Below are 24743 nucleotides of genomic sequence, written 5' to 3'. Positions count from 1 at the left end.
ACATACATAACGATATTACACATAAAAAACACACGGAAACATTGGAAATCAGTTTTTGGCAGGCAATCACTTTTTGGCACAACACCGGCACTGGTTTTATTTTGTTGTATTTATCCGTGACACCTTAAAGACCAGTCCGTGAAAATATTGTCGGACACAAACCGTCCATGGCCCAAAAAAGGTTGGGGACCACTGCTGTAGATAGTAGATAGTACCAAAGACAAATGCTGTTTTAGATAATAAAGCGAAATAACAATTTGTATTATTGTATAAAACCAGAGAAATCCTAAATATTAAAAAATCATTAAAATATTCTTTAAATTAGTGAGAGTTTAGCTAATAATGAGCTGGCTAGCTAGCAAATAAGCTAGCGCTTTGATTTAAGCTACCACAGGCTAAGTTGTGTTAGCACTGCAAGTAGGTAATGTATAAAACCAATATCCTGATACTCTGTAGGACTGCAGCTAACTTTACTTTAGTTCTTAAGCGAAGAAAGACCACATTCATTTGACCATGATGCTAAAGCTAATACAGCTTCTTAAGGATTTAAAAGATAACAAAAACATGTTTTCTAAAAAAAAAAGAAAAAAAAAGAACCTAATTCACTTAAAACAGTAAATCAAATAATGAACTGTGATGATAAACTAACTTGTTTAATTTTGGCTTGTTCAAGCTGTCCATCGATGTTTGTGTGTTCTTATGGATATATATGAATGATATATGCTTCAAAGTGAATTCGATATTTATTATTTTCCACATACAGACGTTTTGCAGATAAACAATAATACCAGACTAAATATCAAAATGCAAAGGCAACCCTTCAAGAGCAAACATGGGTTATTACAAATGACACAAATCAACTGCAAAAAAGTACAAATATATTAGAAAACACACTGGAGATATAGAGAAAAGGGAACGCAAGCATATATTTGCAACTCTTCGACCTGGAAAAATGCACATTTTGCAGTTTTAAATGGTTAAATCTGCACGTTTGTTAAGCGATGTTACATTTTCTAGTAAATGACATAAACTGCTGAATAATTTCATAAACAGTGATATATATGTTTGGTTGATGACAGTGAAAACAACCTAACTATAGCTTCATTTCCTTTTCTATTCATTTGAAACCATGTTAGTAAATCTGCTAACAGAAATGCAGACACATTTTTCTTTTTTCCACAATGTGTTTTTCTGCTCATTAGTCTAGTTCAGTCAATCCAATTGACAGTCAAACCCACTGATGGACAAAGCTGTCGATGTTAATGTATTAAAATTTAAAGGGTGAACAATTCCTTTTACATTTTATGTCCTGGGATACCGCTCCATCAATCCTGAACGTAGTGGTTTCCCCAGCTGTGGCTGAGGCGCACCTGTGGATGCCATTTATGGAGATTAAAAACAAATAAACAAACAAACAAAAGAAGTCACAGATTAGCCCATATAAGGAGAATGAACAGAGCTCTTCCTGATGTTTTACAGTAATGTCATTTGATTCACTTGTGACAGCTGTTCGATCCTGCTGTTAGAACTGTGCAAAAGTCTTGAGCCGGCCCTCATTTTTTTATATTTTGGTAGGAATATGGGTGTAGCAATTTCTTGAAAGGTGCACACATACACGGAAATACATTAACTAAGATGATCCCACACTGCTTCAGGAATGTTGAAGTCTGGGCTCTGGGGAGGCCAATCCACGACTGTGTGTTTTTCTAATCATTTCTAATTTTATGGCATTGACAGTGTGTTTGGATCATTGTCATGCTCAAACATGAAAAGGTCAGTTGCCAAGCAGCGTTTTCCAGATGGTCTTGCACGGTGGGCCCATTTCTCCTGGCCTCCGCTGTGCCTGCTGACAGAAATGTTACATTTGGATTCATTGGTCAATAAGACCTGTCTCTACTGATTTTTATTACAGCTTTTGTGTAATTTGGCACATTTTAGTCCCTGTTTCCTTTCTTTAGGAAGCTTCTTGACAGCTGCCTTTCCACTGAAACCATTTCTGATGAGGCTTTGGCAAACAGTCAGTGGATCAACTGAAAATCCTGTGTTGGGTCTTTGGTCGATTTTGCCTATTTCTTAAGCAAATGACTTTCAGATATCTGCTGTAGAGCTTTTAAGGCCTGCCACTTCTCCTGTCCTCTATTCATCCATTTGCCTCATATTTTTTAAGGGCAGACTGCACACCATGCTGAAATAGCACTTTATTTTATTGCTATGAAATGACTAGGACTATTTTATAACTATTTGTGGCTGAAGACTTTTGCACCGTTCGTAAAATCTGTATGAAAGATCACCAAAACATGGCACACCTCAGGCAGAAGCTCTCTGGATTTGCACAGTGTTCAGATTCAGTCTGTGAATAATTTAATCAGGACATCAGACTGGCAGCTTGGAGGGAACGCCGCTCTTAAATGCTCGCTGATCTGATTTTTCTACATATGGCATCCAGATACATTAATAGAATCACACAAGAGTAGGCTACAGTGGTAAAATATGCTAAGTGTGCTACTATATCAAACTGACATACATCACAGTTGGGATGTTGGATGGTTTCTTGTGACACAGAGGCTTCATTGCTTAAACACTGATTTATGTACAGTGTGTTCCTTCACCCACAGCCTACATGGGAGCTTCCTCGGTGCAAAGCAAGCTGCCTCTCTGTGTGCAGGAAATATTAAATATGGCTTTCTACAGTGTCTCACGCTGCCAGTTTCACCAGTGACTCGAATAATCCAGGCTTAAGGGTTCAGCAGCACAAAGGCCTCTCCATCACCTACACAGGGTTCACAGTTTTCTCTCCTGCATTTTCAGAGACTGGAGGCAGTGAAGCTTCATCTAAGGCAGCTAGAAGGCCTCTAGCTTGAAAAATACCTATTAGAGCATTGATGCTGCATAACAGGAGAGAGCCGGGCAGCTATTTTAAAGACTTGATGTTTTTGAATTTACATCCAGTGGCAAAGCTGGCTTAGGCCACTGGGACAACATGGAGAAGATACATTTACATGAGGAGTGGATGAGAAACAAGAGCCTTGCCTCCCCTTTGTAGGAGAGTGCCTTTCACCTGCATAAGGGTAAAAGGATCTCACAGCTTCTAAATCAATAGCTGACATGCTCTCTGGCAACCTATAAATGGCCCATTTGCAAGAAACCTTCTCGTCAAGGTCTTCCTCTGTAGATCCTGCAATCTGTCATCTTCTCCATTCATTTAAATCTCACAATGATTTTAAGTCCTTCATTTGAGGGCTTTTGATATCAGGCAACATAAATGTAAGGAGGGGGGAGACGATAAAAGTCTAATATTTCTCAACAAAAGAAGAATCTGTTGAATGCTTTTTCAAATCCTTGAAACATCTTTGCTGTTTTTGCCTCGGGTCATTAAAACTAATTTAGAGCCAGCTGTTTAGCTTTTAAGGCGGTAGAATTGGTGCAATCACAACAAGGGTGAAATGTGACAAATATGAAGCTATGACAGCAAAAAACCGCCAGTAAAATAAGCTGCTGCGGTTAATAATGACCTTGGAAAACACCGAGCTAGGGCTGGTTTCAGATTACTCAGATTGTGTATATATGTGCAAATAAGTGGAAGAATTTCTAAACTATACTGTAGTTGAAAAGGCAGCTTCATCTTATTTCTGAATTGTTAACAGATGCATCACTCCCAGGATGTTGGTGATTTTTCAGTCCTTTGCACAAGCTTTAAGCCCCTCTACCGTCCACCTCGTAGTGTCAGCTTTAACACCCCCATCCTTCTCCTAAACTACAAATTTAAACGACTCTTGTCTTTCGCCCTATCATCCCTTTTCCTCTTCCTTCTTCAAATGTAGAGAAACTCTTCTCTCCTCCCTTCCATTATTCCTCCCGCTCCTCCTTTTCCTCAACAAGGACAAGTACTCTTTGTCTCAGTCTCTTGTGTGAGTCGCACTCGCCCATCCTCTCTCTCCACGTCTCTGTAGAGCAGAGACTTCTGAGCCTTCAGACGGCAGGCCAAGGACATAAAGATCGAGTTGACGTTCTGACTTTCTCTCGGGTCCTTTGCCGACGTCTCGAATAGCAGCATGTTGTGGGCGTCGGCGAACTTCAGCGCCATGTTGGAGGGCACCTGGGAAAGCACAAGTGATCGGTTGTTAAGTGGATGATGAATAAACCCTGAAGTCACGCTGCGATCCTCGGCGGTGCACACAAACCTGTATTTGGTCCACAAGGTCGCACTTGTTCCCCACCAGGACTCGAGGTACTGATGCCGACACCCGATGACCATTGCACTCCTGGAAAGTGAAAAGCATATCGCTTTATAAACTTTGGCTGTGTGTCTGTAAAACCATGTAGAGTACAACATAGACATTTGGTCTCTTGGCTGTGAAAACAAAAGAAGGACTTTTTCACATTTAAAATACATCCATGTCATCGCACTGGTGCCAGGATGTGCGAGAAGTCCCCGTTCCCACCATTCAGTGTAAATAAATGACACTATAGAATAATATATAAATAATCACGTGTAATTAAAAAACCTTATATATTAAATTATATTGAATAAGATATTACATTATATATAATTTACAAATTATTTTACTGCTGCTAAAAATTACCCACAGTATATCTACTGATAATACTTAGAATATCAGGACTTCACAGTGAGCTGTACTGAAGGGATAACAACAAGCTGGAAAGCATCTGTCATGCAAAACCACTGATATAAATATCGTGTATAAAAAAAAAAAACACAATTTTTTTTCTAGCAAATGCTGACAGAACTACACTAAATTAAAAAGGGAGTGTTGGCTATAAATTATTTCCATTTTAGACATTCCAACAAATTGCTGTGGCAGGAAAACAGGTTACTGCACATTAACCATGACTCACTTTCACTGAGAGGAGACCCTGGAAGCTGTGCCAGTGAGACACAGAGCTAAACAGAGCTTGTATTAACACTTAGAAATGTCTTTGTCTTTACAACATCCCACAAAATTACTCTACTTGTGTGAATTTTACACTTGCAGTGCCGCCATGCCACTGCCACATTAGTCTTTAAAGGGCTGCAAATGCTAGTCAAAATGAGCTTAAACAGGAGCTTAGGTTCATTTTACTGTCCTTGTTCGGGGGTAGTAGGGGCCACATTGTCAGTAGTGCAAATAATGAACATTATTATAGCAGTGTCAGTTTGCTGTTACACATTGAAATGATTTTGGCCAGTGTGTATAACAACAGCAGTTGTAACATTGTCACACATGTAAACATAGATCTGTATTGTCACTGTTACTACTGTTTCAGATCTCCCCAGACTATAAGGCAAAAAGAAAGTGCAGCTTTATGGTTTCACACAGCAAAATCTCCAGTGTTAAATTAACACTGGAGAGTGTCTATATGAGTCCACACCTCTGAGTATTAAATACAACACTGTTGAGTGTTAAATTAACACTTTTGACAGTGTTATATGTTTAAAAGTAACTTAGTCAGGTTTGAAGATTAACAATGGCTAACACTGAGCAGTGCTGATTTTCTAACACTTGGAATATTTCTAACATTTTGAGTTATTTTCCAGTGTTAGAAAATCAGCACTGCTCAGTGTTAGCCATTGTTAATCTTCAAAACTGACTAGGTTACTTTTAAACATATAACACTGTCAAAAGTGTTAATTTAACACTCAACAGTGTTGTATTTAACACTCAGAGGTGTGGACCCATATATACCCTCTCCAGTGTTAATTTAACACTGGAGATTTTGCTGTGTAGATTTTTACATTAAAATTACTAATAATAAAGAGAAAAGATACAAACATATATAAGCTGTAAGGTGCAATTTAAGGTGCAGTGTAATCAGTGGTAGTGCACATTGAGTAAGCACTGTTTATAATGGGTAATTAAGGGAAACCTGAAAAAAGAAGAGAAGGGAGAAACACCCTTCCACCATGTTGAGTGTTGACGTTGTATATAGTTTGTCCACTAGAGGGCGCTCTGCAACTTATTGTCAAGAGGGAAAAATATTGGCCGACATATGGAATACTGGCTTTTGAAATCATCAAATATTGGTCTTAAAAATGCGATATTGGTTGGATGACCATCTCTAGTGACGTTATCACTGATTCTTGTGTTTACTTTCAGATGACTGTAGTTGCATTTCAGTTTTACAACTTATGTCTTGGTTCAAGTCTTGATTGTTATTAATAGTTGAGACTTAGACTCAGAGAAAGAGAACTGCTGTGTAGAAAATCTGACTGCACATGATTTGACTTTCCCATTTGTTTTTTTCCTTCTTCCCTTTTCAGATTTGGTGAATGGCTGGTAAAAGTACGCATTTTTGGATTCATCTGCCTCCTGTGTCGTCAAACTCCAGAGTCCAAACAGCACCAGACTCTGACAGCACCAAACCACATCTGGTGATGGAAACAGCACAGTGTCAAATGGTGACTAATAAACAGTCTTGGGGGTAGGAGGGAACACTGAACAATGCTCAGAGTCCTTATGGTACCAAAGGGGGATCATTACATAGCGGCTGTAAGTCAGCCTCCTCTGTTGTTCACTGACAAGTGATTTTTACAATGTAATGCCAACCTCTATCCAAGTCTGTAGGTTGCGGAAGGAAGCCATCTTGGTAACATCATATACAAAGACCACAGCATGAACATTGCGGTAGTAGTGCTCCACCATGGATTTACGAAAGCGCTCCTGGCCTGCTGTGTCCCATACCTGCACCTGTAGAGACAGACGACTTAGGTTTATATACAAATTACAGAGACAACCGATCATTACACATAGAGACAGCACTGACAGAAGTGGAAAATATAAATGGTATTCTCTTAGAATATCCAGCAGATCATGAAATATAAGACAATTTTAATATCAGAAGTAACAGCAACAGCTTTTTTGTTGCATACAATTACTTGAGATAAAATTGTACAAATGAAATAACAATGAATATGAATTAGGCTGCAATGAGTTGTCTAAGCTTGCAACTTTGCAAATCAGAACATTGCCACGTGAGCAGGAAACAGTGCAAATATATTCCTAGCTACAGGGTCTCAGGAGAGCATGGTTCTACAGTACAGTGCGTTTTTCTGCTTGATCATTAACAGCAGGTTCAGCCAATATCTACAGTATGTATCCTAAAATAATGTAATGTGGGTTAGAAGCAAGTGTCAATCTCTGGGCCTTGAAAAACAAAACTCGAAAAGCCCAGAATCTGCATTTCATCAAAACAAATACTTCCTGCTGGCTCCACAGGTGTGTCAAGACTAGATTTAAATGTCCAGCTTTACAGCAGACATAAGCATAATTACATAATTAAGTACAAAATATGGTTTTATTCTCTTTAGCGCAATTACTTTTCCATAATAAGTGTATATATGTTAAAATGCAAGACTTCACCCACTATTACCTAGACCTATAGACGTCTACAGAAAACAGCTTTCTGTAAACACTATCTTGAAGACTTTATGGGCTCAGTGACTTGTTTGAGTCATATTGAATAAAAAATGAAGTCTGTTTTGTAAATCCTGTTCATACTATCCTTCAAAGTGGAGTATTACCTGAGGTATGCAGGAATAAATGAGCACGCATTTTCGTAGTAAGACCCACCTTGGTTTTGTTTGAAAATGCTCAAGGCTTTAAAATGAGACTGCAAACAATGAGACAGCAAACAACAACATGAAGTCACAGTAGCTATGTCTAACTTTTGTACTACGTTTGTACTTAAAGACACTCCAATGAGTCAGCTCTTTATTTTTCCAGTTTGTTTATTTCTTTATTTCTTCTATTCATTTTAAACTTTTACCAAAATTAGCATCCTTTACCTTTCTAACCATGTGAGCTAGCTAGACTAGCTAGAATGCTATGTTAGTGCTAGCATTAGCTGAAAACTATTCTAGTTCCAGCTAGAACTAGAATATAAACAAAATGATTATGATAGATTTCAAAAATATAAAATATCTGCTGCCAATATACCAAATTTGAGGCTTCAAAAGAGAATTGATCAAATCATTAAGTGTTCTTTAACATATTATGTTTTCAAACAAAATTAGGGTATTCAAGCTAGTTAGCCAAGTTCATCAAATGTTTAGAATGTTGTTCACTACCCCCAGTCAACAGGGGAGCAAAAGAGAAGTATTTAGCCCCAGCACTGTACCATACCACTGCTTAATGAAGTAATTTTTAATAATTACTGATTTCAGATTTAGCCTTACTAAGGCCATTAGGATGAATCGGAGGTCAGAATTTATTTTCACTAATGCACAAAAACGGTTTTGTTTTTTTTCTGTCTGATCAGTAGCACTTTGTATATCAGCAGGGAGTTCTCCCAACACTTAGCACAGGCCTGCAGTGTAAAAAGGGCCAGAGAATTATCTGCTATTACCATTTGAAAGGACTAGCGCAGCTATTTATCATTAGAGGCAGAACACTGCATCAGAGCCAACCATAACATCAAAGCTCAGCGTTTCGAACGCGTGGCCCTCGTGATTTGATAAGTTGAGAAAATTGCATCCTATTTAAACTGATTACAAATGGACATTATGAAAGTGAATATAAGAGATACGGCATTATGTATGCACTCAGAGGGAACGTCAGTTTAAAAAGAAACGCTGAATATGTAAATAGCATTGTTTTCATCAATTTGAAATAAGCGTCAAAAGCTACGAAACATATTTTTTCAGGTTATCTCATGCCCTCGTGAGAATCAATGACATTATTTTGACACATCAGTCTGCTTTTCTTTTTATAGTCCTACGCAGGTTTATGCCGTTTGAAGTTGTAAATTTGTATTTTACTTATATTTACCAGCCAGAGGAATAGAAAGCATGGGAGCTGCACAGTTTAATCCCTCTGTACTTAATCCTCTGAATTTTAATGATATATTAGTCTCTTATATCAAAGGTACAAGTGAAATTTTGACTTGTATGACAACATTTTTTCCCCACTTCTACAGAATGGCCTAGTTTTTACTTCAGCAATGGAAGAGTTCACTTTTACATAAAAAGGCAGGATTTTACATTGACATCTTGGCTCTGGTGCTGAAGGCAAACTTGTGGGGGGCTCACTGAAGGGCAAATTCTCTTTACAGCATCTTCTTTAAGATAAATGTTGGCAGCTTCCTGTCTTTGAATTATCCAATCAGAAACTGCTGCCATCTTGACAAGGTCTCTGTTGAAATAGAGCTCGTCAATATCAGTGGGATTACCAGTTGAACAGAAAAATGAATGTAAAAACAAAACAATAGATGGACCTGTTTTGATCACTCTTTAAGTATTTTAAAGACATATAGATCCATCTTTAGGGGGAGTCATAGCTGTCTCCTCTTACAGCTGCTTATGCAAATGGAGTTAATTACCAATGAGGATTAATCTTAATTTAATGTCCCATTTCCATGTACTCCACCAGCAGTAACCAGCTCAGAGAGCAGCAACAAGAAAGCAGATATTTTCACAGTCTCACAACAATGACTGTACAGTGTGGCAGGTGTGTCTGGGGAGCATTTGGATGATTCAGATACAATGACCTAATACTACGTAATGCGACTGTGCAACTGTGTTTGTGAGTCAGCACTGGGGGAACCTGGAGTATGCACACAGAATAATCCACTGAGAGAAAGCAGGGAGGGGAGCACACAAAGGTAAGCTTCACTGACATCACAGCGTCTGGTCTGAGTGACCAGCCAAGGTGTGAGTCAGGAATCACAGTTAAAGAAACGACGAACCAGATGAGTAAGCAAATTATTAACCTTTCATATTCATGCTAAAATCTTGAACCTGTTTTTACACTGTGGTCTGATGTTGGTTTTGTTACGTCTGCCAGTACGCATTGCTCCAGAAATGATCTTCAAAGTCATTACATTTTAATTTCACAATCAGGGCACATGACAGTGTGGCCTACATTTACGATGCTGCTGTCTTTACTTTGTGACTACAATAACAGCCCAGCTAAGGGGCTTGCCTCACACATGCAAACACGGGAATGTGGTTATTTTTGTTGATTGAACAGCTTAATTGTTGCAATCACCTTGTAGACCTGCTTTATATTATACATGTAAATGAATGGCTTGCACGTGCTGAAGGTGGACAAGCGCATATTTATAGATTCTGCAGCACCACAGTCAGATTTTGATGTTTTGTTTTTCATTTAGAGTTTTAATATTCTCTTAAGAAATGTTGCATTCATAGTCAGATTTGTAAAAATATATTCATTTCTGTTTATGTTTCAAACTCGAAATCCACAAAAAGCCTACTGAGCCATACAATAGAATTCATTAGAGGCTACCTTTATCTTCCTGTGGCCTGTTACTGACTACAGAGCATGTGGCGGCAAAGAAAAAAGGGAGTTGTAGTTCTTTAGAATGTACTAAAAATATGTTTTTTTAAATGTTACATTTCTCCAGAGATATTCTAAAATGTTGCCCATCCTTTGAGAGTGTGAGGATAAAATGAAAGAAACGGCCCCCTTTGTGTCCACTGGCAGCTGATCAGCTCAGCCGAGAGGAGGAGGAAGGGTGTAGGAGTGAGGGAACACCACTGATCAGCATCCAGCTCCTCTGCTGCCTGTTACCTTGATAGTCTCCCCTTCGATCTCCACCACCTTCTCCCTGAAATCCACGCCGATGGTGGCCTCGGTCTTATCGGGGAAGCTGCCCCCCGTGAAGCGGAAGGTGAGGCAGGTCTTCCCCACGTTGGAGTCCCCGATGACGATGATCTTAAAGATCCGCGTCTGGATGCTCAGCTCCAGGGAGGAGGTGCTCAGATCCACGGAGGACGTGATGCTCGGGGCGGCATCGTTGCTGCTGCTGCTGGCTCGGCTCCGGCTGGCTCTGTGTAAATCCATGGATGATGTTAGGATCGTCACATTGTCATCCGCTCGGTGTTTTCTACCGATTGCTCTTCCACAACCACCTCCTCCGCCGCCCGGAGCTCGGGTCTCCTCCTCCGGGCTATCGTTGGTCATTATACCGGAGGAGGCGATGCGGAAATCGGGGTGCGTGTGTCGAGAAGAGGATTGATAGACGGGAGAAGGGAGGGGAAAGGAGAAAAGAAGGAGGAGACGAGGGAGGCAACAATACCAACGATGCTCCTTTCAGCAGCTGACTGTGGCCTTAAAGGGAGAAGAATACAATAAAAAAAAAATCAATTGACTAATAATAATAATAATAATAATAATAATAATAATAATTTATGAATAATAAAAATAATTGACAATTCAATGAAATGCAGTTTAAAAAGTTGTAAATGAGCACTTGCCTCATGGTGCTTTATATTGCAATGTAAGACCCTACAGTAATACAGAGAAAACCCCAACAATCAGATGACCCCCTGTGAACAAGCGCTTTGGTGACAGTGGGAGGGAAAACTCCTTTAAAAGGAAGAAACCTCAGAACCAGGCTTGGGGAGCGGCAGCCCTGAGTGGTAATGACTAATGCACCATATTATAGAAACATAGGATATTTAAATTTAAATTTACTGAACTGCATCATTATAACCACAAAACATTGTAACATTGATGCCACAAAGGCCATTAAATATAATCAGCTGATAGCCTAAATTCAGCCAGCTCATGTTACCAGACCCAAAGAGCAATCTCACCTCCAGACTTCTAATTTTATCTCTTCTTTCTGAAATCTGTCGAGTACCTAAAAAATACCCAAACTGTTATAAAGACATGTGAAAAAAGACTCATGCCAAGCAGGGCACCTACACATCACTAGAAACACTATTTAGTCATAGTCAAACCTAATTATTGTGATATTATTTATTTATAACGTAATCATATTGTAATACTAGGATTGGAAGTTAATATAAATTACACCAGGGCCACAGGGCTTTGTCATGGTCAACAGTTCATCTCTTTACGTTCACCTTGTGTTTACAGTTCATGAGCAGAACTCTCTATTAGCTTGTTTTTCATCCACTGTCATTAGTCATAATTACTTCCTTCTAGATTCAAGATAGTATAAAGATTACAGTTTAAAATGTGATGCACTTAAAGTACTGAAGTAAACAGAAGGTTTTTCTATAATTCAAGCATTTCCTTTCAGGGTGTAACAGAGAAAGAAAGTGAAAGATTTTCTCACACTGTCTGTCGTCACATGAGCTGATCGGCTTGTCACACTGTCACATTCCATAAACCAAGAAGTTCATAATGCAAAGGATTGCAGTGTTCCCAGATTCCTCGCTCGATTTAAGTGAACAAAAAGAAAGAGCAATACAGAGAACAACCGTTTTAAGATAACATAAAGTTTTCTGTCTGCGAGTGAAACAGCTTAATGCTAATGAAGGCTGTCACAACATGAGATTGTCATGAGGCGATTCTCTAAGGCACTCCAATTCATGTTAACACAGCCACAGATGGTGACAGTCAGTACACTCCATGAGGAGTTAGCCACAGAAGGTAACTGCTGACAGGACTGGCTGTTCACAGAGTGCTAAATTGAAGAATATGAACTGAAAGTTGGCAGGAAGGGAAAATCAGGGTTGGAAAAGATGCAAAAGAAACAAAGATGACCGCAGCACAGGATTGTCGAGTCAAGGTGTTTCAAGAACTTTGGAGAGCTTCACAGGGAGTGGACAGAGGCTGGTGTCAGTGCATCAAGAGCCACCGTGCACAGATTTCTTCAGCAAATTCCTAAAACAAAGCCCTCTTGAAACAGCGACATCAGTAACATCTTACAGGGAATAAGCTGAACTGTTGTTCAGTGGTCCAGGGTCCTCTTTTCACATGAAAAGTAACTTTGCATTTCATTTAGAAATTTAGAAGGTGTTTGAAACCTGTCGTCACGTGTCTGCAGTCTCTGATAATTTGAGGTGCCACACCAGCCGCTGTCATCCACTGTGTTTTATCGAGTCCAAAGTCAATGCAACGATCATCCTGGAGATTTTACAGCATTTCATGGACCAAAGTTGTAGACCAACCAGTCATGCCACAGTACACAGCACAAGTTTTCCTCAGCTCCCAGTCTCCTGGATTATTATTATTATTATTTTAAAGTTTAGTTATTTTTGTTGCAGTTGAGATAAAAAAAAAAGTCTGATGCATAACAGCTGATGCTTTGAAACGAAGAAACAGAAGGAAGAGACAGAGTCTGTTTCACTCACCGTCTGAAACGATGCTGTACAAGAAGCTGCAGCACGTTTGAGCTGCTGTGTTTCCATCTTGACTCAACGCAGCAGAAGTGACAGCTGAGAAACACGCAGCCTTGTTCACGTGTATGCACACTCACTGTTTGCTGATATCAGACTGAAATGCAGGCAGAATCACCAAACACTTGTTTTTCTTGCACAGACAAACAGGCGTGCCACTCTCTGTTTGAACAAATCCGTTAAGACACAGACGCAGTCTCTTCCTCACAGACGTGCACATTTTCTCTCTCTCAAAGAGACAAACATAATCCTTTTCTTACACGCACACGCACACACGCAAAAAAAAAAAAAGTCACTCCCAGTGTCAAACAATCCCAACGTTTCTGTCTGACAAAGCTCCCCTTCATCCTCAGAAAAAGGCCTGTTTGTCTGAAAGCGATGCTCAGTGGGACATTCACATTCTAGTGAGCCCAGTGAAATATAGCACACATTTGGATACACGTATACAAACAAAATAATACCCCAGTGTTACAAAAATAACATGTAGTTATCCATAGATGACTTTTTATGATTACTCAGTCTAAGTTGTTTTCCTCTCTCACTAAAACTTCAGGAGGAAAAAAAAGAAGGAAAATAACAGTTAATACATGTGAAATTCTGTCCTCTGCAGCTTTGAAATTTCAGCCTCAGTTTCCACATCTATGGCATCAAATTAAGTTCAAACTTGAAGCTTTGTTACACATACCATTATTGTCCTATATGTGTCTTTAGGTGGCACAACCAGCCTTTAGCCGGACTCCAGTCCTCCATGTCCTCAAGTTTTGTCGTGTCACTCATGAGCAGCGCAGTTAGTGAGGGTGAGTGTGAATGCAGTGCTTACTCTGAGCTGTGACAGTTACATGTGATTTTATAATTCTCTGTCAGATCAATGACACCATAACACTAATCCCATTTTAACCCTACGCTGCATCCTTTGACTTAACCTGATGCACCTCGAGAAATGTAACTACACGTCTGGTCGACGGTTACCACGATGACTTGAATGTTGTGGAAGGTTGCAGTGTAGAAATTAAAGGAGTTTCTGGTTACAATGTCAGTTAGGACATAGATTTCTTTCCACAGAAGTCTAAATCAAGCTTTATTTTCAGAAGCGGAGGCCACTGGTTTGTTCGTCCACAGGTAAAGAGATCATTGGAGAGTGTGGGATTATAATATTATTCTATGCCATGTTAGACCCCTAATTAAAGATTGTAAATTATTATGTAGTTTTAGTTTGCATTATTCTCCTGAATTAGAAGAAGGTGATAACTATTACATTTGTTAAACTGATTTGCATTACATTAGACTGCTGATTTATTGTGAATGAATGATATTGTTTTATGATGCATTATACTGCTGAGTTATAAGAAATACTGTTCGTAAAAAGTCATCGCCTTATTTGTCTGACTAGAAGAGAGCAGAACATACCGGAGAGGTTTTCTGCCCCATCTCAGCAGGAGCAGATAAACAGGGAGCCAAGGTCGTAGCCTAGGCGCCGTGTGAGAGAAAGAATGTGAATGTTTAGGCTTTTATGATTAGGTGGGGGCCACTAGAGGCTATAAGAGTTTGATCAATGCTCCACCATTTTGAGATCTCATGCTGTCTGCGTACGGTGTCCATCTCCCACGCGTTTACATTAAAATCATCGTTTGACTCAACCCGGCCGGACCAGTGTTGTTATTTTGGTTTTCCTCTTGTATCCATCCCCAATATTTGAATCCATAACAAGAGTGACCCAGCAGGTCAGTAAGTGAGGGGAGTGTTCCAGAACGGGCCTTCAGACAAACTGGTGAAGACACTGGTAAACAGGAGACACAGACGTTAACAGAGAGAGTGATAACTTTCATAGGACTAACATAAAGGAACCTGAGGAGGCAGACAACCTGGAGGAGACTGGGTGCTTGAGCTTGCCTTTAAGTAAAAGCTGATGAGGTGGAGGTTGTTATCATGGCATCCTCTCCTGGTCTGAATACACTATTATGCCAAATACATTTGCTTTGCCACAAGGAGCTCTATAAACTCTGTGTAGGCTCCTCTTCTGTGACAGTTTATTCTAATTTCTTTTACTGTAAATTTTATTCGTGTGCTGTTCAACAATGCCAGAGCTGACAGACAAAAGAAAAGAGAAGACATTATAAAAAAGAGGGGAAAAGGGAGAAAAAATAAGAATAAAAGTTAAAGCAAACATTCATCATGACCGGTCATCAAGCGCTGCATCTTTAACAAGGTGAAAGTGAGCGTGTGTTTGTCATGAAACATACTTGGTGAGAAGCCACACCAGCCCCATTGTCAAGAGTAAGAGGTCATATGGATGCATGTGTTGCACCCTGCTTTTAAGATTAGGCTTTCCTTTTTGATAAAGCACACAGAGCTGGATCAGGTGGTCCTGAATCCTCCCTTAGTTACACTGCAGCAGGTGCAGGCTGCTGTGTGCTTGCTGTGATGCACTGATTGTTTCTTCTTCAGTCACCTTTTTTCACTCATTATATGTTTATACACCTCCCTGCATTTAATCAATGGTTATTATTAGTCTCTGGCTCTTTTTGTGCTGGTTTCCTCCTCTCACCCCCAAACTGGTCATGACAGATGACCGTCCCTCCCTGAGCCTGGTTCTGCTGGAGTTTCCTTTCTTCCCACCATCGCCCACACTTGCTGATTGTTCTGATTGTTCCGATTGTTGGGGTTTTCTCTGTGTTCTTTGTATTATTGTTGTATCTTTACTTTATAATATAAAGCACCTTTCAGCAGCTGTTGTTGTGATTTGGTGCTTCATAAATAAAATTGAATTGAATTGAATTTAAATTGAATGTGCTGTATGAAGTGCAAGGGATGAACATGACTGATGGTCAGAATGAGGCGGGGAAGGTCTGGGCTCAAACCCAAGGATGACATAAACATCTACTCTGCTCATCCTGGACTCAGAGAGTTTCACAGACTCCAGAAATAACAACCAACCAGTGCTGGACTATGGCATGTGTGGAGGTTGCCCACTAACTGCAAGTAGTAATGGTGGTCAGATGGTCATAAAGAGGATCAGCGTGCAACACCTGCAACCTCTGTGTGACCACTTTTGACTGCAAGGTAATTGCACAGGTTTTCTGGTGGGATGAAACCTGTCTCCAAACAACTAAGTCCCACTTGAACTGACTATAATCAATCTCACACAGATTGGCGACTCCCACAACTCCCACAACGCATGTCTTTGATAGAGGAGTAAATTGCTTGCAAACTGGCAATATTGTTATATAGAAGAAGGGCTCTGTCATTCTGCATTTAAATCACCATCTGCAGCAAGTTCAACGCACAATGCAAACCCACAAAAAACAAACAGAGAAGAAAAGAACAATAAAAACAACAAAAAACAATAAAAACCTGGATATTTTATTACTAACTTATAAATTATGTACTTACATATTTTGTTAATAGTTCACAACCAGCTATGAACTACTCCTTCCCACCATTATGAACATGAATAAATGATATTGATACATACACTAAATTATTTGCTCAAACACACTGTAGTAATAAGAGGTAATTGAATCCTCATAGAAAAGAGACATTGAAAGCTTATCATGTATGGTACTTAGCAAACAAGCAGTTTAAGATCGCTCCACAGCTACGACTTACAGATGTCTGCAGTAAGCTCTACTCTTCTGTACCATGAACTGTTGAATCTTTATAAAAACACTTTAATCTGCCAAAAACAAAAAACTGCAATACTGTATGCAGATGGTGGGTACAGAAAGTAAAGCATGAAGGTGTGTCAGCTGACAGAACTTGCTGTTAAGTGGCAACAATTTTTTTAGGGAAGTAAAATTTAATAAACTATAATGTTATAAGGGTAACGTGAGATCACATCTATGGGAGTAATGCCGAGAAGATGTGCTTGCAACAGGACAAAAGACCTGTAGGGTCAGTAGGTATACTGAACAAAACGTCTGCAAAAAACAAACAAACAATCAAAAAACGTGATTTACGCTTCACAAATAATAAATGTTCATTTTCAAACTGCAGTGCGTGAAATCTCAAGCGAAGCCATTAGTCAACCAGCTTTAAATCTGCCTCGTCACTGACGATATATTCAAATCCTAATGGAAAAAAATCCTATCCAGACCACTGCTGTGAGATATTCTGAGTACAAATGATTGTTAAAGTAATTCAAACAACTTGTAAGTACGTCGATTTGAAATCTGTTCCGAGGGCATTTTTTGCGTTGCATTTGTAAATACCAGAGTTCATGAGCACAGGGTTCTGTATGACCAGACTGCCCTCCTCTGTCATATGAATTCCTCCCTGTACTGTGTACCGGCTGTGGGGAGCCAGTGTGGTGCGCCCAGGTAATGTCCATGAAATGTCTGGCTTGGGAATACCAGTTGCGACACACTTTAACATGACGGGCGATCCCCTGTACGCTCTGGTGATGGAAGTCATTGTACTTGTGATTTGTGGAGGGAACACCATCACAGTGACTGGGTAGGATAGTGCTGACGACCCGAAAGAGTTGGAAGCTTTACAAATGTATGTTCCTTTGTCAAAGGTAGCCATCTGCCTGAGCTGGAGCGTACCATTGGGAAAGAAAGATATTCGGCCAATAGTTTGAGGTTTGTCCAAAACAACACCATTGGGCAGGATCCATGTGATTGATGCCTGCGGCCAGCCATCCACAGTGCAAGGCAAGTTCAGATTGAGGCCATAAGTGATCTTCATCCCACCTGGAAAAAGTCAAATTGTAACAGTAAGATAATCTCTTGCTAAAATGATAGACACAATAAATACAATGATACGGTAGAACTGAGATAACACAAACATGCGTTGACTCTTTGGCAGAACCTCTGAACACAAAAATTATACTTGGGTGCAGACCAAAACAACTAAAACCTTTAAGACCTGCGGTCCCCAACCTTTTTTGCGCCACGGACCGGTTTAATGTCAGACAATATTTTCATGGACCGGACTTTAAGATGCCGTGGATAAATAAAACAAAATAAATGATACGACCAAGACAAAAACTGTGGGATTTTGTAAATATAATAACTCTGCCCCTTAATACTCTCTGGTTGCTATGGTAACACGTAAATATTTCTTTCAAAATAAGACACAACTACAACACGGGAAAAGACCCAGGGAAACCGAGTTAACGATAAAAACCCTGAAAACCATAAATTGCACACCCGAGACTCTCGTGGCCCGGTACCAAACGACTCACGGCGCGGTACCGGTCCATGGCCCAGGGGTTGGGGACCGCTGGGGTCCCAGGTTCACCCAAGGGTTAAGAGGAAGTGCTCTTGGTCAAACAGACACATTTTGCAGTCGCTATTAAAAAGTGGGAAAATAATTAAAACTGGTCTTGGTCCAAAGACAGCGGGCATTACACAAATATATTTCTTTCTTTTTCACATATGAATGACACATAACAAAAGACATTTCTGTTTCATTAATTTTGGATAAAAAAACACAAACATACCTGTAGATCCTCTGATCACTGGCTTCCTCCCAGCTTCCAGGGCATAACGTTTCTCTGCTTGTCCTGCAACATTTTTTGCTAGGCACCGATACACTCCTTTATCAGCTGGAACTGGTCGAGAGATCCGCAGAGTTCCATTGCCTAAATAATGGGTGAACCGCTGGAGTCTAGCACCAGGCATCAACAATGTGCCATTGGGTAGTATCCATGAAAACTCTGGGTTTGGCTTGCCACGGGCAGAGCACTCAAGAATCAGTTCCCCTCCATCTGGCTTTATTGGTAAGATCTCAATATTGGGAACAGAAAAAGTAGGTTTCTCTGCTAATGATGCTACATCAAATTCAACCAAAAGTGAGGCTTCACCCATGTTGTTTTTTGCTAGACACATATACCTCCCTTCATCTGTTTTCCTTATCCCCCTCAGCTCCAAGGTACCATTTTGATGGACTTGAAAGCGACCTCCGAGGTAGGGTGCTGGGAGTGAGAGGCCATAAGGAGTAACCCACCAGACTCTTGGTTCGGGTTTTCCTTCCACTCTACAATGCAGATGTGCTGTTTGGTACGATACACCCAAAACCTTGGTGGTACTCCTCCCTTTCACACCATTGATAAAGGGTTCCTGGGGCTCAGCTTCAACTTTTATGTTCTTTACATCATCACCAGCTGAATTTCGTGCCAAACATGTGTATATTCCTTCACTAGACAGTGTCACTTTCTTTACGAGTAACATTCCACCATCCATAATCTGAAATTTGTCGGATGATGCTGGTATGACATCCTTTTGTGGTGAGATCCATGTGATTCTAGGTGTAGGTTCACCAGTTGCCTCACAACTCAGTTTGGCTGATTCTCCCAGTTTTATCGTCACTAGTGATTGTGACTTGAATCTAATTTTCGGAGCATTTGGTCCCACTTTGACGCTCACTTTTCTTTCATCTTTTCCCAGTTTGTTCTTGGCATAACAAGTGTAGTCACCCTCATCTTTTTTGCCCATCTGCTGGAGAAGTAAAGTTCCATTGCCAAACATAACATGTCGGCGGTTACGAAGGCCGCTATCATCTGACTGAAGGGCGTTGTTGATTATTGTTCCATCTGGAAGACTCCAGAAAACTTCTGGATCGGGTAGGCCAGTTGCCACACAGTCCACCTAGAATGAAGGTAGGGGAGAGGCAAGTATACCGATGAATCCAAACAGCTGATCTATACAACTGGGTATGAAGAATTATGTATTATGGAAGAATCATGGTTAAAAGAAACATGAAGTCTGCTGTTTGAGTCATCAACCCATCCTGACCCTGCTCAATAACAGCTTGATAATCTTTCCATTGGTTTTATAAGTAGAACTAAATCATATAAAGGAAAAACTGGCACATAGTAAAGTGAACTGTTAGGTCACATTGTGCCTCAAAAAACCAAAAATACCTCATGACATCGATTGATTGGTTGCTCTGCTATACAAAGATGTTTTAAGACCAACATGAAAGTTGGTCTTAATATACTTATTAGTATAGATTCTGCTATGAGAGAAATAATACATATAAATAATTATTCATAATTATGAATATAATCATGAATAATTATTAATAATTAAATATAAAATAGGGCTGCCCCCACACAGGAAGCAACTAGCAATGATAGGGTGAGCCCATAGAAAGTCAATGATGTTCACAAAGTTCACTAGCAACTTGAAGTTGTCAGTCCTGAGTTAAACATTTCTCAACCTTAAGGTGAGGATACTGGTGATTGGCATATTACAATGTGGAAAATATTTCAGGTATTATCTAGGTGTTTGCTAGTGACTAACAATTAGCTACAAAGCAATTTGCAATGCATCCTGTGTGAATGTCTCCTTAGACTTTTCCACCATAGAATTAATGTAACATTAGCTGATATTCATCTATATGTTGCTAACAATGATTTAGATGTAGATTTGCGGCGACTCTTCACACTTATGGGAGAAGAGGACTCAAAGTATAACAGAGCAGAGTTTTTGGTTTTTGCCCTTTATCCCCGTCCCTCTTCCCCACTGTTTTTCTTTCCCTCTTTCTTTCTCCCCTTTCTTTCCCCCAGTCAAATCTGTCCCGTATTTAGCAAGTGAAAATGAAATAAAATAAACAATAAAAAAAGTGAATCAAATAGACCATTACGGCAAGGCTGGGATGGTCCATTTGGTAAAGTAAATTACTGTTTTTCTTGAGACAATGGACTCAATGACTTGGCATATACTAGAGTTATCACACACAGATACATACCTGGAAGTTTTCCCCAAAAGTGACCCTGGTCTGTGCCATCCTCACATGTTCGATTTTCGGAGGGGTCATTAACACCTCAACCTAATAAAACAAATGCATAAAGTATGTTATTGTAAATAACAGCAAACCTTGGTTCATATTTCTTATCAGTCAGCTACATATTGGTGAAAGTTATGAAAATCCACTTTTAGTATTTATCACTGACACAACAGCTGCTTTAGCTTTACTCAGCCCACATTAAAAAAAACAAAACAGTGAGGACAGACCTCACCTTTAATGGAAGGCACAGTGTTTTCGAACATTAATAGTTATCAACAAGGAAGCGATACTAATGAGCTTCCAAGGAGTTGGCAACAAAATGAACTGGCCCCATATTGCTCTGACTTGTTATTACCTGGAAAAGCTCCATGTCCTCTCCATTGGGTCGCTGGAAGACACACAGATAACTTCCACCATCCAGCTCAGTTAACTGAAGAATCCTTAGGGTCCCATTACGGAAAACTTTAATTGGTCTCTCTGGACTGGAGGCAGATGGGGGAGAGAAAAGGCACTGAGATTAAAGCAGTCTGGTTTAAAGGCAACCCAAACATTTTGAGTAATCTCTTTGTTAGTGTTGTACTGGTTCACAAAATGGGACATTTCAGTTACCTGTATCGATGATCCAGGATCGTTTTGGATGGTAGTTGCCAGATGGTCCCTCTCGTGGAGTCAGTAGACTCCGGACAATGGAGGTAAACAGCAGAACCATACATAGCTGAGACGGTGTGTTGACGGGATGGGGTAGCATGCCGGTGTGTTGGAGGAATGGGAAGAGGAGGAGGAGGTTGGCGAGAGAAGGTAGATGAATCTGCTCTCACATCCAGCTGGATCGTTCTTTTGGCAATTCCCACAGTGTTACTGGCCAAACACTCATACCTGTGAGAGACTGATCACAGCTTAGTGACATCTTTTAAACAACTCAGCTGTCACAGAAGAACATAAGAACAACCATATTGGAATTTACTCATAAATCTGTGCTGCTTGGAACGCACGATTTTTAAAACCTGCTAATGGTTGATCAATAATGTTATTTTAAACAATCCTGTATGGAACATAAATAAGAAAACTGCATGCCAATCCCTATGTCACGGGAATTTAAAACAATTTATATGACTTATGAAAATAGGTAGAGCCAAGATAGCTGCATTCATACATACAATTATTTAATTATTTTGAAACTGTCTAAAAGAAATGGCCATCTCTTACCTCCCACCATCAGATGGCAGAACATTCTTGATGAACAGTGTCCCATTTGGGAAGACAAACAGCCTGCGTCCCAGAAACTGTGAGGGTTTGACTTGGACACCTGCTGAGAGCGTCCACTTGAGAGCAGGTGGTGGTTCACCCTTCACAGAGCAGTGAAGATAGACACTTCTGCCTGGTTGGATAGAGATTTATTGGTTTAGAAGGGTTGTGATTCTATGAACGTTTCAGCCATGTCTTTAAAAACACTTTCAATGTAGATGACAATATTTTTTTGTTGTGTGAATTCAAATTACTGGAAAATCTCTGCTTCTGTATCATACCTGGAGCAATGATCACATTATCCAGTGCTTCTTCGCTTATGCTTGGAGGCAGAGCTGCTACGTGCAGATGATAAGTAATTGTATCTGCACCTGCTGCATTGCTTGCGATACATTTATAGTTCCCTTTGCTGGAGAAATTAGCAGAATGAATGTGAAGGGTCCCATTCTGAAGCAGAGACATTGGAGAGAGGATAGTGGAAAGAGTCCCGGCATCACGAACAAATGTTTTGTCTGGGAGAATCCAGGAAATCTGGGCTGGTGGTTTGCCAGAGGCCAGGCAGTCCAGAAACACATTTTTTCCCAAGTAGACTGATATCTCTGTGGACTTGGGTGGTTGAATCTTGGGTGCTTCCGTTTGGACAGCTAAGGTGATGACCATCCGATCTGATCCAAACCTGTTCTGGGCTGTGCAAAGGTACTGTCCTCGATCCTGAAGCTGGATGTTTTTAATAACAAAAGTTCCATTTTTGAAGACTTCAAAGCGGGTACCGTGCTTGGTGTTAGCTGGGATAGTGGCACCTGAGGAGAGACCAAACCATAAAGACTTCAAAGAATTTCTGCTAGTAGAAAAAAAATAAATGGCAGACCTATTTAATACCAGACCAGAGCTGAAAGTCGAGCATATGGTAAATTGTGCCTTACCTGTTGAGACTTTCGTCCAAGCAACATTGGGTTCAGGATTCCCGGTTGCTTTGCACGGCAGGAGGACATCACTCTCTGCCAGCACTGACACGCTTGCTGTGGTAACTGTGGTAATGCGAGGTTTAGCCCCACCACCACCTTCAAACATCCATCGGAAAGGAGGTGCAGCTGTAGGACGGCGGGAGCTAATTCGTCCTGCTATTAAATTAATCAAAGCATCAGTATTATCAGAATTAATTTCTAAACAACATATAATATAATATAATATAATATAATATAATATAATATAATATAATATAATATAATATAATATAATATAATATAATATAGCTCTTTCAAATGACCATACCTCCAACAGGCCACCAACCTTCATGCAAAGCCCCAGCAGTGGTGTGATGGTAGGGAAGAGGAGTCGGCATGAAACCAGAAAATGATGATGATGAAGGCTTAGCGGAGTTTGCAGGCTGAAGGTTGCTTGTGTAAGAAGCAGTAGGCACTGCTGGTTTGGGGGTGTAAGGTCTATGTTGGGATGGAAGGTTGGGTTTAGGCAGTAAGGGGGGTGGAGTATTGTAGTAACTAGGGAGGGGTTTGGGTGTAACCATTCTCCCCAGCTGAGCAATGCGATCAAGCTGTGCCTGGAAAAAACCAAGCATGATCCTTTGTTTTAATGTCAACATTTTTCAAATAAACAATTTCTATTACAAGAAAGAAGCCAAACTGAGCTCAGATACTGAAAAAGTTTTTCATGAAACTTTATCATCCCACATGTGTGCTATTGGACTCAATACACATTCAACTTCTAAATGAAATTTCCATTTAGCTTTGTTTTCAGTTTAAAAAAGTCAAATCTCGGATTTCAGTAGTTAATGCTTTATTTAAGAGCTAGTGCTAACTGTCTGTGTCTGTGGTGAATTTATTCACACAGATTTTATTTCCAACGGCCTGTTTGCTGCAGAAGACATTAGATTAAGCAATAGGAAGCATGAACCATACTCCCAGCCTACAAGCCTACGAGCCATATGATCATTACCCTGGGCTTAAAGAAGCAAAAAGCTCTTCAGCTTTGGAGTTTGGATGATCAAAGAAAAACCTCCTTAGACTGGTCAACAAAGGTAATCTCTGTAGGGAACGAACATTTTTCTTGATGGTAGATTATTTTATCTTGTGTAATACAACATAATGATGTGAAAAAAGACAATAGACCTGCAATACCTCACAAGTTTGCAACAGATAGAGCATGGTACCATTTTTTGGTCTTCTAAGACAGTTATGCTATTTTTGTGAGGTTGTCCAATATGAGCATGTCTCTGCCAGACATTTTCTTATGAGTATTTACGTACAAAATTAGACAAAACAAACCATGTGAACTCTATACCAGCCCCAAGCCCCCCATTATACCTGTCTGTATCTGTTCCTCAGCCTGGTTAGAAACAGTTGGTCTTTTGTTTGGGTCATGCCATCCACATGATGATTCTGACGATGATGCTGGGATAGGTGGGTGTTTGAGTAAGTCAGTCTGATATTCCCTGCTCCTGAAACAGTGGGTGTGGGTTTGACTGTTTCAGCTGTAATTTCTGGTCTGTTGGTGACAAATGCGCCATGAGCCCATGGGTGCGGGAGAGCTGCAGGGTGTGACCCTAGGATGAGAACCATGAATTGCAATAAGGCTTAAAATTACAGAAAATAACAGAAAACTAATATTGTTGTGTGTTCAACCCACACTTTTTAGAAAG

General features: G+C 40.1%; 2 protein-coding genes across 2 annotated transcripts in view; both read right to left on the bottom strand.

Moving 5' to 3' along the window:
- Window positions 1-730: 730 nt before the first annotated feature.
- Window positions 731-13443, bottom strand: rab33a (RAB33A, member RAS oncogene family). The gene is made up of 5 exons (XM_086306021.1): window positions 13064-13443; window positions 10527-11066; window positions 6546-6686; window positions 4182-4262; window positions 731-4096 (listed from the first exon to the last, which is right to left on the bottom strand). Exons 2-5 carry the CDS (start codon window positions 10917-10919, stop codon window positions 3872-3874), a joined length of 840 nt encoding a protein of 279 aa, XP_086162147.1. The 5' UTR covers window positions 10920-11066; window positions 13064-13443; the 3' UTR covers window positions 731-3871.
- Window positions 13444-16236: 2793 nt separating this feature from the next.
- The window catches only part of LOC147337552 (matrix-remodeling-associated protein 5), a 29876-nt gene continuing 21369 nt past the window's right edge, over window positions 16237-24743 (bottom strand). Inside the window, exons 8-17 of the mRNA XM_086306013.1 lie at window positions 24409-24647; window positions 23360-23645; window positions 23011-23208; window positions 22369-22887; window positions 22049-22220; window positions 21452-21718; window positions 21198-21324; window positions 20804-20884; window positions 18552-19698; window positions 16237-17799 (exon numbers count right to left, since the gene is read on the bottom strand). Of these exons, the coding sequence (XP_086162139.1) occupies window positions 17246-17799; window positions 18552-19698; window positions 20804-20884; window positions 21198-21324; window positions 21452-21718; window positions 22049-22220; window positions 22369-22887; window positions 23011-23208; window positions 23360-23645; window positions 24409-24647 (3590 nt within the window). The 3' untranslated portion in view covers window positions 16237-17245. The remainder of the gene's footprint in view (window positions 17800-18551; window positions 19699-20803; window positions 20885-21197; window positions 21325-21451; window positions 21719-22048; window positions 22221-22368; window positions 22888-23010; window positions 23209-23359; window positions 23646-24408; window positions 24648-24743) is intronic.

Source organism: Aulonocara sp. 'chitande type north' Nkhata Bay, linkage group LG2, assembly GCF_057382095.1.
Source record: "Aulonocara sp. 'chitande type north' Nkhata Bay isolate Kocher_YH1m ecotype deep benthic linkage group LG2, A_spYH_male_GT1.1, whole genome shotgun sequence".
NCBI lineage: Eukaryota > Metazoa > Chordata > Actinopteri > Cichliformes > Cichlidae > Aulonocara > Aulonocara sp. 'chitande type north' Nkhata Bay.
This window is presented reverse-complemented; position numbering and strand designations above follow the sequence as displayed.

What these genes read in the sequence shown, in the direction of transcription:
- rab33a (XM_086306021.1), bottom strand. Translation starts at nt 10,919, where the DNA reads ATGACCAACGATAGCCCGGAGGAGGAGACCCGAGCTCCGGGCGGCGGA. An exon ending in TCGAAGGGGAGACTATCAAG is followed by an intron (nt 6,687 to 10,526) that starts GTAACAGGCAGC and finishes CTGTCTCTACAG; the next exon opens with GTGCAGGTATGGGACACAGC. An exon ending in ACCTACAGACTTGGATAGAG is followed by an intron (nt 4,263 to 6,545) that starts GTTGGCATTACA and finishes TTCACTTTCCAG; the next exon opens with GAGTGCAATGGTCATCGGGT.